We start from the raw sequence: 15,000 nt of genomic DNA, 5'->3' as shown, positions 1-15,000 counted from the left end.
CATCAAACGATTCTTCTCATACGCAGAGTTGGAACGTTCGATTCATTTTTGCGAACCTGTTCGTTCGAATCGACTCCTTCTCTCAGCGGTCGGATTCTTTCTAGTTAATAGTTACTTTGAAAAAAGCAGATTTTTAAACATTTCCAAAAAAAACCCTAAAGATTTTGTGCATTCCAGTTAATCTCAATCAAACTGCTGTTGGGTTATTCTGATTAGATTATGAAAATAAAAACAGAACATGTTTTGAAGCATGACTGCTGGTTTATTAGCAGGAGCTAGTTGCTTAGGATTAGCTCATGACCAGCTAAGAACCATACCTAAAAAACGTACTTAAATAACATCCCTGCTGACCAAATAAAACCCTGCCCAAGACACAATAGAAAATGTAATGGATTATATTATGGTTATAATGGGAATTGTATTGGTTTTAATTGGAAGTATAATGGTGTCTGGTATATGATGGATTCTACTGGTGGGACATTAAATCCGGTTGGAAAAACACACTAGTATGAGGAATTTTGTAATGGTTTTACTGGAAAGCGTTAATGGTTCATAATGGCATTTTAATGGAAACCATTAAGAATTACTGTGATTGTTTTTGCATTGTTTTTTTCAACAGGGCGTGCGATGTAATGTGATATTAAAAGGCATGTTTTGCTGAAAGAGGAAGTGGGTTGCCATACAAAGAATCATGTAGGGACAAAGGCCTCAATTTTGGCAGCTGCATCAGCTAAAACATCAGTGTTGGTATGCTGGATATCACAAAATATTTCTTGGGAAAAAAACCTGTTATTGTTTGAAACAACTCAAGGGACACTGTATGACCACTCGATGTAACTATTGTCAGTAGAGCAGGGTAATAAAATCACTGGCAGACTTCATTGTGCCTGACAGGAGTTACTGAGGAGACGATAAAAACCATGCGTCTTCCATTGTAGCCATTGGATATCTGACAGCGGAGAACCGGCCGGGACACGTTGAGACGAGCTATTGACATGCAGCACAAAATGACAAAAAGGGCATGATCCAAAATTGGCAGGACATCTGGATTTTCAGCTGCCAACTGACTTTAAGTAAACAGGGGAAGTCTGGTTTGCACAACGCAGGGAACATCCATAACCATAGAACAACCAAGCAGGAGCGGAGCAGCTCGGCTGCAGGTCTATAATAAGGAAGAGGTCGGAAATCCAGGCCACGCTTTTGGGTTAGAACGGCCTGCGCAAAGCCCAGATCCGACTATAAAGCAGAAGTTGTGTTTAAAGATCGGAAAAAGCTCATGAATGGGAAAAGAGTTGATGTATGAGTTTGATAGAGATTAGGAAGCGCTCTGGTATCCACCCAAACAGTCGCGCCACGACTAAAAACGGTATTGTGTGCGTTTCCCTGAAGGAGGGTGAGGCACATCCTGACTGACATTACAGTTGATATCACAGCCAAAGTTAGATAAAACAATAAGGAGATGTTCTGAAGAAAACATGAGGGGCACCAGCACGGTTTCTGAGGTGTTCAGACCCTCGGCTTCTTTTTAGGACACATATTTTGCAACTAAAATAAAGTGACCTGTTGCATGAAGCCGCTTTCGGTTTTCACCCAGGTAGCTTCGCCTTTAGTTTTAGTAAACAACATCGACTACTTTTTTCTTTAGTTTAAACAAATTGTTTTGAGACTCAAAAAGGTGTTTTGGTTTTGTGGCCATTTTTGTATATATATATATATATATATATATATATATATATATATATATATATATATATATATAAAATTTATGTTGTGGATGAATAACAACAACAATAATATAGATATACAATTCTCCAAAAAGCACAAAATGTTAATACAATTACTTTACAAAAAACATGACAGAAATAGCAAATATAATGCAAAATATGAGAACCTATATATACAATTATTAAATAAATTATAATGACTATTACATATTTAAATGAATAATTTTTGAAACACACAAAAAATGTAAAAATTAGATTTATATGCTTTTTAAACAACAAATATTTTCTTATTGTGATTAATAATTCTGTTTATTGCAATTCATTAACTTATGTTAATTCTCACATATTTTGCACATCCACTTTAGTTGCAACTTTGAATGTCATTCTATTTTTGCGCGAATTTTGGAAATGATTCGTTATCTTAATTGTGCCCAATATTTAGCCTTTTTAGGCTCATTTTGAGCAAGTGTGTCGTCCTGTGAACCCCGCAAGTTCAAATGCTCAGCTGAAACTGAAACAAATGTTATTTATCCTGAGATCAACATTCACTCTCACGGACGCGTTAAGATGTGTTTATGATTCATGGCAAAAGAAAGACTCTTCTTATCTTTCTCTCTCAACTTTATTTTTCTTGTTCTGTTGACACAGCGATGTCCCTGCGCTCCCGCAGCAGATGTCAGCCTGTCATCTTTATGTTAACTGTTGCTTGGAAACAGCGTTTTCTGCGCCGATGAAAAGCATCAGAGGAAGACAAAGGACGGTTACGTAACCGTGCGAGTCATTAAAGGGGAGGCACGTCGTTTCTGTGCATCCATATAAAACGACAAGACACCGTCCTCTGTGTTCAGGGCTGAAAAGAGCGCATATTAAACTATTTTACAGAACAGATTTCACAAAAGAAAGAAGCCACGTTCAGCTTCTTTAAAAATGTGCATTTAATAGAGAAGTAAAACCATCCGACTTCACACGTTTGATGAAATATTGCACCGGTGCTTTTTATACATTACAGAAGTCTGCATTTATTTTAGCAAAGCTACAGTAAAAACAGTAAAATATTATTACAGTACAAAAAAAAGTTTCCTACTTTAATATATTGTAAAATGTAATTTATTGCTGTGATACGACGCTGAATTTTCAGCATCATTGCTGAAGTGCTGCTCAAGAAACATTTATGATTATTATCAGCATTTATAACAGTCACGCTGATTCATGTTTTCATTGAAACCATGACTTTTTTTTTTCTCTCCTGGATTCTTTCATGAAAAGTTATAATAAGACAGAGCCCAAGCATTTTGGTGTTTCCTTGTCAAATACTTACAACTCTAAATAAATTAAACATAAATAATAATAAAAATAAGCACATAAATAATGGGCAAAGTGGCGGCTGAAAAACCTCCAATGAAATTTATTGCCCCTCGCAATCTTGGACATGCAATGATTTATAATGGTGTAGCACGTAACTATTATAACAGCATTAGAACTATTATAAACAAACCACACAGAGAGAAAAGGGCATCTTCATCTTTCAATGTTCAAACAGATGAAGCGCTCGAGCATGTTTAACTGGCCACAAACAGGAAACAAGAATGCATTTCCTCTGACTTGTAAAACATGGAAGTGGTAAAATACTGGGAAATTGTGCAACGGGTGAAGCCAGGCGGTTGAGGAGAGCTTCGGCCGGCTTTTAACATCAGATCTGGTGTTTAGGAGAGCGGCGAGTAAACATTTATTACAACTGTAAGTTTGTTGCACTGGAAAACGTACTGCAGAAACCACATTCACAAAGACATCTGGTGCAAATTCAGGGAGGTTGTCATTCAAATGCTATTGAGATCATGTGCCTGTACAATATAGGGTCTAGTCGTCTCATATACAGCATGTGCTTGATACATCGGAGCGTGCACACACACACACACAGACACACACACAGACACACACACAGACACACACAGACACACACAGACACACACACACACACAGACACACACAGACAGACACACACACACACACACACAGACACACACACAGACACACACACACAGACACACACACACACACAGACACACAGACAGACAGACACACAGACCAAAATGAAGATCTCAATGCTTTTTGATGAATCCATCCAAATACTCATGGTTCTGCATGAAGAGGGTGTTTACATCGTCTTAAAGGCACAGCACGGAAATACTGCAAATGAACTTCCCCAAAAATAAATATCAAATGCAAGATATGACCAATTCAAAGGATTCACAAAATTATTCCAAGACAGTCCAGACGGATGAAAACACAATGGGCTCAATTCACTTAGAAAATCTTAAGAAAAAACCTTTTGAATATGTTGTAATGCCCAAAACCGTTCAAAGCAACGCCTGCACTCGAGCCTGTGGTAAGGACAATATTGTGTGTGCTTTTTCAGATAAGAACAACATCCGTAAAAAAACATGGTAATCAACCGTTTGCAATTTTTTTAATAATTGCACATTTTTCAAACACAGTTATTCGAATGTCTTAGAATTTATCATTTGAATTTTCATCGTTTTTTCAAGATTTGAGTTTTTCAGCGTTCTCAACTTAATATTTATCCTTGGAAGTTTTCCAACACTTATGCACTTCTTAAAATTCTTGTTCATTTTTTAAGAAACGCACATCCTTATGAATCATTTTTGTAAATCGTTTCAAGAACTGCACGCTTAAACTTTCTCATTTTCACTTTTTGATTTCCTTTTGTAAGAACTTGGCACTTTTTCTAATGAACTTTTTTAAATGTATTATTAGCACGCGGGGCTTTTTCCTCAAGAACTGCACGTCTTTCATTCCGACAAACTCCTCAGATTTAGTTTTTTCTTAAGATTTCGATGAATGCAGCCCAGCGTCATATAGTTACGACGATTAAATAAGAGCCGAATCAAAAGTGCTTTATCATATAATCTTGAAAAAAAAACGAAAAGAAAAGAAAATCACGCTAGACCCAAGTGACAATAAAATCTGCAGACCTCAGGGAAATCTCATGTGCTTTTTGGCTGACAGATGTGAATGTTTGTTTGTTTGCGTTCAACGCCATTTCATTTGGCTTGACTCTCTTCGAAAGAATAATAACGTTTCCTCGATGAGCTGGAACCAGCGTCCTTTACGTTAAACACGAATATCAGGATCACAGACCCCAGCGCTTTCCAGCGCAAACATAACCAACAGCGTGCTGAACATTCCTCGCCCGTCCCGCCGCCGCAGTGCATTCTGGGTAAGAGCGACTTCAACCGGGCAAGTGCGTTTTGAGACAAGCCTGACTGAAGCGAAACCATTTAAACATCGCAAACGACAAATAACTTAATTTTAATGAATGCATTTTTAAAAATAAGAAATATTCAAAGTTGAAAGACACGCCGTAAGCCTGTATTCAGCTCTGACGAGCTACGTGTGATCACTATTTCTACACGCCGGAGTTAAATTACGATCATAATTAGAATAATACAACTGAAATATCTAAAAAGGGGTGTGGTTTATCTTCATATGCGTCCTTCCTTTGTTTTTGGCTTTTATCTTTTTTAGAAAAATAAACCCTTTGTTATCAAAACCTTGCCGTTGTGCACGATTAAAAGCAGACGGTCATATCGAACAGGCCTGCTAGCCGCACGCTAACCTTCATCCTTCACTAGCGTCCTGTAAAAGGTGCACGTGCGATCTCAGAGATAAAAGCACAATCTTTGTCGTTTATTTGGTCGTCGTCCATCGTTGGGACTGCAATTTCTGTTCGGTGTTGCAATAAACACCCACTTTAGCTTTAGCTTCATGTCTGGGAACACAATGGAGAAATCCTAGATGCTAGAAAACGGTTAACCCTTCTTTACATTTAAATCCGAACCAACAACTCCTCTCAAAAAGCAGAAGCAGCCTCTGGAGAGCGTTAGGAACATTAGAAACAAGGCCACATGCACACTGCGGGGTTTAGGAAGAGAATCAGGCGTATGAATCATGGGGTTTAGATTCAGAACTGAACTCTAAAGAGCAGACGAATGTTTATAAATACAGCATGTGAAAAACAGAGTGCCATCCATAGTCTTATATGAATAAAAATGCTCATTGATTAAATATAGAAATACCTTAAAGGTCAAATATGTGCCGACAGATATATATACAAAAAATAGGTCATTTAATAGAAAGTGATTGCGAGGATGGTATTGTGCTATTCTCATAAAATTCATATAAAATAATTACTTCATGTTGTGCTTTCAGATTTGTGTATTTTGACAATGCAGGCGCAGTAATAAAATGTAATTATACAATACAAATGTATGTAAAAATACCACATGTGTTGCTTTTATTTGACTACTGAATATTAATTACATTAGTTTAAATGATTAATAGGATTCTAAATGAATTATTTTAATAATCAAAAAAGAAAAGAAAAATCAGGACCCCTTAAAAAAAATGAGATCTCAAGGGGCTATCCCTTTAATAAATTCAGTTGATTATTATGTAAACGTTCAGCGTTCAGTTTTCAACTAAATCCAAACTGGGTTTGAGGCGTTGTGTAAATAATTAATTTCGGTGCATCAATAATAGTTTGCATTTTTTCGGCATTCCACATTGTGCTTGACTTCCAAGCTATACATGACACGCGCGCAGCTTTGAACACGGCGTGGACATTTAGGATTTGAATGCAGCGGTCAGTGTATTTAGCAGTGTGCATGTGGCCTGGAGCCTTAGCCCTGCGAAGCACTCATCAGGTGCACCGTCTCGTTTGAGGAGATGCGTGTGACAAGCCCCGGTGATTCCTCACAAGGAGCATCGGACACCGGTTAGAGCGCACGCTTTAGACACTCGAAGCAAATGTAGCGCACATTCAGTAATGCGTGACACATATTCATATATCCCGGTGTATACTGGCAGTGATCCCATAGGGGAGTTGAAACAGCCAAAATTTTCCCCAAAAAAACCCATCCGTGTGGCTTTTCCGGTCCGGTAACACAAGCTTGAGACAGAAGACGTTGAGTGCAACACAGCCAGCGAGAAGGAGGTGGCATTGATGCGTTCTTTTAAAAATCACCTCAAGACTTGGCGTCGTCCTGTTCTGGGTCGGACTGCGGGTCGGCGCCGGACAGGACGAGCTCCACGGGCATGATGAGCGAGGTGTCCGAGTCGGTGCTCATGGACGGCTGGTGCTCACCTGAAACAGAGCAAAACATTCAGGACCAGGCCTGCTTGAGCAGCCGCTTTCGGACTGGCAAGGAAGTTTGTTTCAGTCATGGAGTGTAACATAAATAGAGCAATTAAAAAAAAAGACGTCTTCAATGGTGAGCTACTGATGACAGCGATGTAAACCCGAAATTGAGTTAAAACGTCCGGATTGCGAGACGGGAACTCTGAATGGCAAGACACTCGATTCTGATAGAAAAGTCTGAATTGCGAGATACGAGCTAGTCCGAATAATGAGATAGAGACTCAGAACTGTGAGACGTGAACACATAATAAAGCTCAAAACGGCAAGATTTAAACTCAGAACTTCAAGATACGGAGATCTGCGAGATGTTAACTTCTAAATGATCTCACATCTGATTTAAAATCTGCCAATTCTGCACTTTTTTTCTTAAAATTGTTAGACTTAAACTCGGATCTGGTGGTTTTGAGAGAACTCTGAACTGTGAGAAATAAGCTCATAATAGCAAGATATAAACTTAAGAGTCCGATTTGCGAAACATAAAGCCAGAGTTACATATAATCCAAAGAAACTCACTCTGACTGATCTTAAAACAGGCCAACGCCTTTGTTTTGTCTTAAGATGTCTTAAAACTCAATTTTGAGAAAAACTCATTTGCATGATTTAAACTAAGAATTTTAGGACGTAAAAAAAATTACATTTTGACCAAAAGGCGAGAATTGAATCGCGTAAACTCAGAACCGCCTTTAATTAAAGTTTCAGAGTTTCGGGTTGCGAAAATAACGGCTTGTAAAAAAGTACGCAAGTCGTGTTTATTTTGACAGGCTTACACCAGTGATGGGCAGCAGATCAAAGCAATCATCTAGTCTCATCAGCGAACAAAAGGCCTAATGTGGGCTACAGAAGCAGCACAGGATAGGGAGAACCGGGACAGAATGCGCTTTTATTTGCTGCCAGTACCAAAAAAATGACCTATATATACGAGAGCTGAAATTAGATCACATGCAAGATCACTGGAACAGACTAAAATAATTAAACTCACATTTCAGAGATGTGCAGGTCAGTGTGAGAGAGGGGAATTTCACTGGAACTACAATTCCTCTTACACTCGTTCTTTCTAAGCATTTTTTCATGCAGATCCTTGCATTATGTGCTAAAATATCTTTATTAGGATATTCATTTCGAAGGATTCCTCTTTTGAGTTTCATTTTATACAGTAACTAAAAACCCCACAGAAATAACAAAGTGAAAGTCCATCTGTTGTTCGCACTTCTCTGAAACAATGCATTTCTATACAACCGTAAAGGCATTTGAATTTTATTTTAGTCTACTCAGGAAAAAATTAAATATTATATATATATATATATATATATATATATATATATATATATATATATATATATATATATATATATATATATATATATATATATATATATATAAATAATATAAGATCACTGATTATTTCTTCTGTTTAAATAATATGTCGAAAACCTTTTTATGCAAAGCTTTATTATATATATATATATATATATATATATATATATATATATATATATATATATATATATATATATATATATATATATATATATATATATATATATATATTTTATATATATATTTATAAATGATTAATAAATGATTTAAATTTAAAATAATTTTAAGTGATTTAAAATTGTGATAATATTGCGCAATATTAATGCACCAAATAAATCCAATAAATGCAGACCTTATTCATTAATAATTATTAATTAATAATGAATATCTTAGACTCCAAACATTTGAATGCCGGCATGATCATTTTTCAATACTTCTCTTTCTTTTATTTTTCATATTTTCATAAAACAGCTTGAGAAAGACTAAACCTACTAACCTTTCCCTCTGTTTTCTCACATGCCGCTTCATCTATACTCACTGCTGGCGATGTGACGGCTCTCTCCAGCCTGCGGGAAGACGTCCGTCTCGTGGTAAACGTGCGACAGGCCTATCGTTCTGACAGCCGGGTCCAGGACCACCGAGCTCTCGCCCACCGAGACGTCACTGGCGCCCGTCACAGGGTTGGTGGACATCTCGTAATCGGGAGGGATGTCATCAGAACAGTCTGTATTGGGCTGTTTGAGTGGCACATTACAGCGTTATTAAGAGCATACCGAAAAGTTACATGCAAGTCTCGTGGATGGAGTAGCTTCTGCTCTTACTGGGATGCCCAGGGCCTTAAGGATGTTCATTTTGCACATGGGACAGGTTCTGTGGTCCTGTAACCACGGGTCCACGCAATTCTTATGGAAGACATGACTGACAACAACAACAACACCACAGTGACATTAAACATACATGAAAACACTAAACATGTCGAAACATTTGAATCATTTTTTATGCATTGCATTTTAACCCAATTAATACGGACATTGCATTATCCATTGCAGCAATTAAATCCAATAAATACATAAAAAACTAAAAAAATTAATAAATTAAAAATATATATTATGAACTAGGGCTCTGCGATATATATCGGATTAATTAAATAAAAAGTCTATAGTTTTATATTATGCTTCAACATTTTTCTCAGTTCTCTTGACAATCCAAAAAAAAATAATAATAATAATAATAATAATAATAATAATAATATATATTTATATTTATTATATATATATAAAGTTTCTTAATAATACACACTGTAAGAGGCTCTGGTGTAAAAAAATTTAATTAAAAACAAAAATAAATATATATTAATTAAATATATATTTAGTTTTTTAATTTTATTTTTATAATTAATAAATAATTTTATATATATATAATGTTTAATATTTAATTAAATACATTAATTGCATTAAGACAGTGTCTGGAGTAGCTGTGCAGCATTTTAATAGTTGTTGATCTCACAGATACTTCCAGTTTCAACATTTGTATTGCTTATAAATAAAGTAGACATAATGTAAGCAATGCTTCAGGAAGGAGACCTTTGATTCATATTGATGCTGCACTAATGGGAAACACATTTAAAGTTTCACTTTCACTGATTAAAACTGAATGGCTTTAGAGGAAGAGCTGATTTCGTCCAAAGTTTTAGATTGAACTTTTAATGCGCCGGTATCACCCCCTTCACCAATGATTAACTACTTACGGTTTTAGGACTATTTTTCTACTGCTTTGCCGGAGTCTTGTAATGTTTGTGTGAAATCTCACCGACACGGCAGTATCCTGACAACATCGTTAGGTTTGTAGTCTTCGATACACACGGCGCAGTTATCAAAGTCCGACTCGGTTTCCTAGAAACAGTGGGCAGATAAATAATGTTGTGAGAAATCATGTGGACACATCCATGAGATCTCACACAGCCATAAAACACCAGTCAGGCTACACATACAGCACATTTTGAGCGTTTCTATCGTTTCCTCTTCAAAAACAAAAATCAAATTTTACACTTAAAAATATTGTTAGCAAATTAAGTAAAGATCACGTTCCATAGCAATATCTTGTTAATGTCCTACCATGAATATATCAAAACTTAATTTGTATGCATTGTACCATTTTTATTTTAACATTTTTTTTTTTATTACCAAGGACCATTTTTATTTGTTTTTGCACCCTCTGATTCCATATTTTCAAAATATTGTCCTGTCCTAACAAACCATATAATCAATGAAAAGCTTATTTATTCACCCTGATATGATATATTAATCTCAATCAAAAAATAAATGATAAAAAAAAGCCCTTATGACCCTCTTCAACAACTTGGTTTTGTGGTCCAGGGTCGCAAATATGATGGTAAAAACATTTATGATGTTACCAAAAATGTATATTTTTGGATATTCCTTGTAACTTTCTTTTAATTAAAATATGAGCCGTTTTTACCCCATTTTGCATGATTTTTCATTATTCCTTGGAGCGAACGGCCTAAAATATTTCCACCAAAAACACGAAACGAAGCGAACCTTGTCTCCCTTCCTGATGGTCCGCACTTGCAACTTGCTTATGGCCTTTTTTGCAGCGTCTCCCAATCGCCTCTGCAAAAGACAACAGACAATCTCAGACTTCCCTCTCCCGTCTAAAAGCAACAGCTCACCCGAAAGATGAAAACTCGGTCATCATTTGCTCGCCCTCGAGCAGATCCAAACCTGTACGAATTTCCTCGTCCTGTCGAACGCAAAGGAAGACGTTTTGGAGAAGGTCCGTGACCAGACTCACCGTGGAAGTCGATGGCGACCCGAAACAGCCCGGCTACGAACCTTCTCCAAAACATCTTCCACAGAGGAAAGAAACGCCTCGAGGGCGAGTAAGTGATCATCTGCCGTCGTGAAGCAGCACCTGGTTGCGGTCGCGGGCGTTGGCGTAGCGGAAGCGCTGGATGTAGTAGAAGACGAGCCAGGCCAGAGAGATGATCATCAGCACGATGAAGGAGATGGAGACGAACACCACGGAGGTGCGGCTGACGTACTTCTGCAGGTTGCGTGTGCCGATGCTGATGTGCATGGCCACGGTTATGTTCTTCTCCAGCAGGGCCACCATCTCACGCCCTTTGGGTTCGGGGATCATGATCACCACCACGTCGCCGGTGCCTAAAACCAGCGAAGGGTTCAATTCTCACAGACAAAACACACAGACAGCTCTTTTTTGATCTCTAGACTACTGACATAACGTACTCCATTTGGGTGGATTCTGCTTCAGGGGCACAGAAAATCAAGAAAGTATTTCCTAAAACTAATGCTTAAAGGAACGGTTCAGGCAAAAAGGACAATTCTGTCATCGTTTACTGACTTCCAGAGAAGGAAAAAACGTAATACTACGGAAAAATACTATTGGGCGGTCCAAAAACCGCCTGGTTACCAATGTTTTTTCCAGAATAACTTCCTTTGTGTTTTGGAACTACTGAGAAAATTATGAGGGAATTTTAATTTTTGGGTGAACTATTCCTTTAATATTTAATAAAGTCTCTCTCTCAGTCTCATATATAATATTAATATTAAATATACACAATTTTATATATATATATATATATATATATATATATATATATATATATATATATATATATATATATATATATATATATATATATATATATATATCTATCTATCTATATATATATATATATATATAAATTGTGTATATTTAATATATATATATATATTTTTTTTATAATATTTTTTTCTGTCACCTTAGCACTTAACAGCTTCTTTCATTCTTTAATGTCTTTAATTTTCTTCAAGTCTGACATACATATTTCACTTCAGCTAACAAAAATGTAAAAAAATATTTTTTTAACGAAAAACAGGCGCAAATAGGAGAATTTCGGGATATTTCAAAAGCAGTCCTCCTGAAAAAAAAACCCAAACGAATAAATACATGCACTGAGAAAGAATAATTAAATAAATGTCTGTCAAATAGAGTACTGTATATCAGACCCACATAGAATCAGAAAAAAAAATCCTAATATTTTGATTATTCAAGTTGTGCATTCAGTTAAAGGATGACAAACATTAACATCACAAGCACCATTAGATCTCTGACTCTCACAACAACACTGTAAAACAGCAGGCCGTAATCTACAACAACAAAACTAAAGAAAGCGCTTGACCCATGCTCTTCCTTTACAAGCAAGGAAACTGCCTGTGATTAATGTTAAACGCAACACTTTCAAGAAGCTTCATCGATCACAACACGACAGCAGGAGGTCAGAGGTCAAAACTATGGACAAACCTATGACCCACTTCAACCCTTAAGGAGGCGAAACAGGAGGCGAAACGGACAGTCGCCCTCGAGTTGTCCCACACCCGAACAAAGACGATATTTTGAAGAATTCGAGTCGTTGGTCGCCGTTACCTTCCATCGGGAAACACTCTGGAAGTCAATGGGTGCCGCGACTTCTTTGGAGCTCAGGAGAGAAAAAGAAACCCACACGAGACTGGAACAACTTGAGGATGAGCAAATGAATTTTCAAAGTCCGTAATCCGTCAGTAACTTCAATTTAGCTAGCTGTCATTAACGCACCATCTTTATCTCTTTTAGTAAAGCTTCCCCGTTTCTGAACATTGCTTCAATACTAAACCCGGCACTATATATTCTCCTTAGCTTTTGGGTAAACGCTTTTGTTCAGTCATTTTTATTTATTTTATGGTGAATACGTATACAATATGTTTGAGGTTTGAATGCAAGCACGGCAGTGAACGCAGCGTTTTCTTTTTTAGAGCGTGAAGTTCCCGCCTTCTATCCAGCGTTGCTCATTTCAAAGCTACAAACGACGAATTAATGGCGACAGACGTATCGATGGGTGAACGGTCCCTGTAGCATTAGAAAGGCAGATGGAGAATGACGTGTCCGAATAATGTCACTTTTGTCATGACTAACAGAAGAACGCCTGAAAGAAAGGGTCGAGAAAGCGTTGGGGAAGTGAGAAAGACGGGGGGGGGGAACAGCAGCACGCCCTGACCATGAGATCGAATGCAAGAGAGATTCCTGTGGTTGGTTTGAGCAACAGAACAACTCCACTAATGTTACCAAACTGAAACATGCACAGACTAGCTCTTTGAGAAAGGCTTCGAGATTAACGGTCCGCCCGCAAACGCAACGGTTCACTCGGGCCTTCCAAGAGTTTATTTTGGAGAAATAACCACCGCTTGCTCAGCGGCGAACGAATGGGTGCCGTCGGAAAGGTCACATGATAAAGCTTTCTCCAGTGAGAAAAGTCCATGCCCTGTTGCTCTCTTACATCAAAAACTAAATGTTGAAAACGGTTTGTGATTGACGGGTGCGTGTTTCTCTACTGATTCAATGGAAGAAGCATAGAAGACTTGTATTTGATCCCGAAGCAATGATGGTCTTGCGGATTATTGTGATGTTTTTTAATCAGCTGTTTGGCTCTCATTCTGACGGCACCCATCTGCCTCCATTGCTGAGCAAGCGATATATTTCTCCGCATCTGTTCCAATGATGAAACGACCTCATCTACATCTATTAACGAGTTTTTAATGCAATATATTCTTACGAGTTTGGGCTCCAGAGCGACCTGGACACGTCTTCTGCTGAGGAAACACTACATCGAGCATGAAGTAACCTGCAGCGACTGCAAAAGCACCGAGTGAGGATTTCGCAAGTCGGGCGATGAACCGCTTCAGGGTTAGTCAAGACAAAATGTGCACCGATGCATTTTCATTCTCGCAATAAATGAATCATACAAGTATGAGACAGTGTGGACAGTTGGGAAATATATACGGGATGTCGGGAACGTCATGAATGTGCAATAATTTGGCAGTTTTACAATTTTTGCATTGCAACAATGTTGTCCAAAATCGATCAATAAATTAAGTAACTAACAGAACCTTTTTTTTTGGTGTTAAACGTGCAAATAATATTGAGGCAAAGATGCAAAGGAGGCTTGTTCGTAGACGGACCATGCACACCTCGATAGGTTTTTCCATCAGGATACAGTGCATCACGCTTGTTAACTATTAATAGCGCATGCAAACTGGTCAAGCTTGAATCCCACGATAGGGACCTAATCACATGTTGCTGCACTGGTGGGATGTCCTTCTTATACATTAAATGAACCCCGAAAAGCAATCCGGCCGTTATTTATTCCCTCTAATAACTTCAATGACAGTTTCTTTATAGTTCACCCCAAAAAAAGGGATAATGCTGTCACCCTCGGACCTGTACGCGCTTCCTGCTTCTGTGAAACAAAAAAGGCAGCGTTTTGAAGAAGGCTGTAAAAAAAATCACTTGCTGTGAACCCAATGGTCAATTAATGAAGAAATGCATGTCATCTTACCTTGATGCGGCATGGTAATGGTCTCATTGGAGTTGCTGGAGCCCACGTTGAAAATGACCACGGCGGATGCATTGAGAGCAGCAGCATGCCTGATCTTCTCCCTGTAGGTGCAGTTTCCTTTGGCTATGAGCGCTATCCATGGGATGCTGGGATGGGGAAGGGGGAACTTGGCGTTACCGTCACACACCTGCCTGTCCTGCACAAGAGAAGGCATGAACACAAAGCCCCTTGCGTCTCTCTTAGGGGAGTGCTCCCCATATCTGCCACATTCACTCTTGTCTGTCTTTATCTCAGACGTGACCGGATCCAGGTAAGTGATGTTGACAAAGGCGGTGTACCACTCCTCCTTC

General features: G+C 37.9%; 1 protein-coding gene across 2 annotated transcripts in view; it reads right to left on the bottom strand.

Moving 5' to 3' along the window:
* Positions 1-2,641: 2,641 nt before the first annotated feature.
* Positions 2,642-15,000, bottom strand: part of rnf150a (ring finger protein 150a) — a 12,723-nt gene continuing 364 nt past the window's right edge. Inside the window, exons 1-7 of one of the 2 annotated variants that reach the window (XM_043235444.1) lie at positions 14,651-15,000; positions 11,191-11,441; positions 10,818-10,889; positions 10,069-10,151; positions 9,081-9,177; positions 8,756-8,993; positions 2,642-6,888 (exon numbers count right to left, since the gene is read on the bottom strand). The exon at positions 14,651-15,000 is cut by the window's right edge and continues 364 nt beyond it. In XM_043235444.1, coding sequence (XP_043091379.1) covers positions 8,784-8,993; positions 9,081-9,177; positions 10,069-10,151; positions 10,818-10,889; positions 11,191-11,441; positions 14,651-15,000 — 1,063 coding nt within the window. In that variant the 3' untranslated portion in view covers positions 2,642-6,888; positions 8,756-8,783. The remainder of the gene's footprint in view (positions 6,889-8,755; positions 8,994-9,080; positions 9,178-10,068; positions 10,152-10,817; positions 10,890-11,190; positions 11,442-14,650) is intronic. The other variant, XM_043235434.1, reaches the window with a different exon arrangement.

This window comes from Puntigrus tetrazona, chromosome 1, assembly GCF_018831695.1.
Source record: "Puntigrus tetrazona isolate hp1 chromosome 1, ASM1883169v1, whole genome shotgun sequence".
In the NCBI taxonomy this organism is placed as follows: Eukaryota; Metazoa; Chordata; class Actinopteri; order Cypriniformes; family Cyprinidae; genus Puntigrus; species Puntigrus tetrazona.
This window is presented reverse-complemented; position numbering and strand designations above follow the sequence as displayed.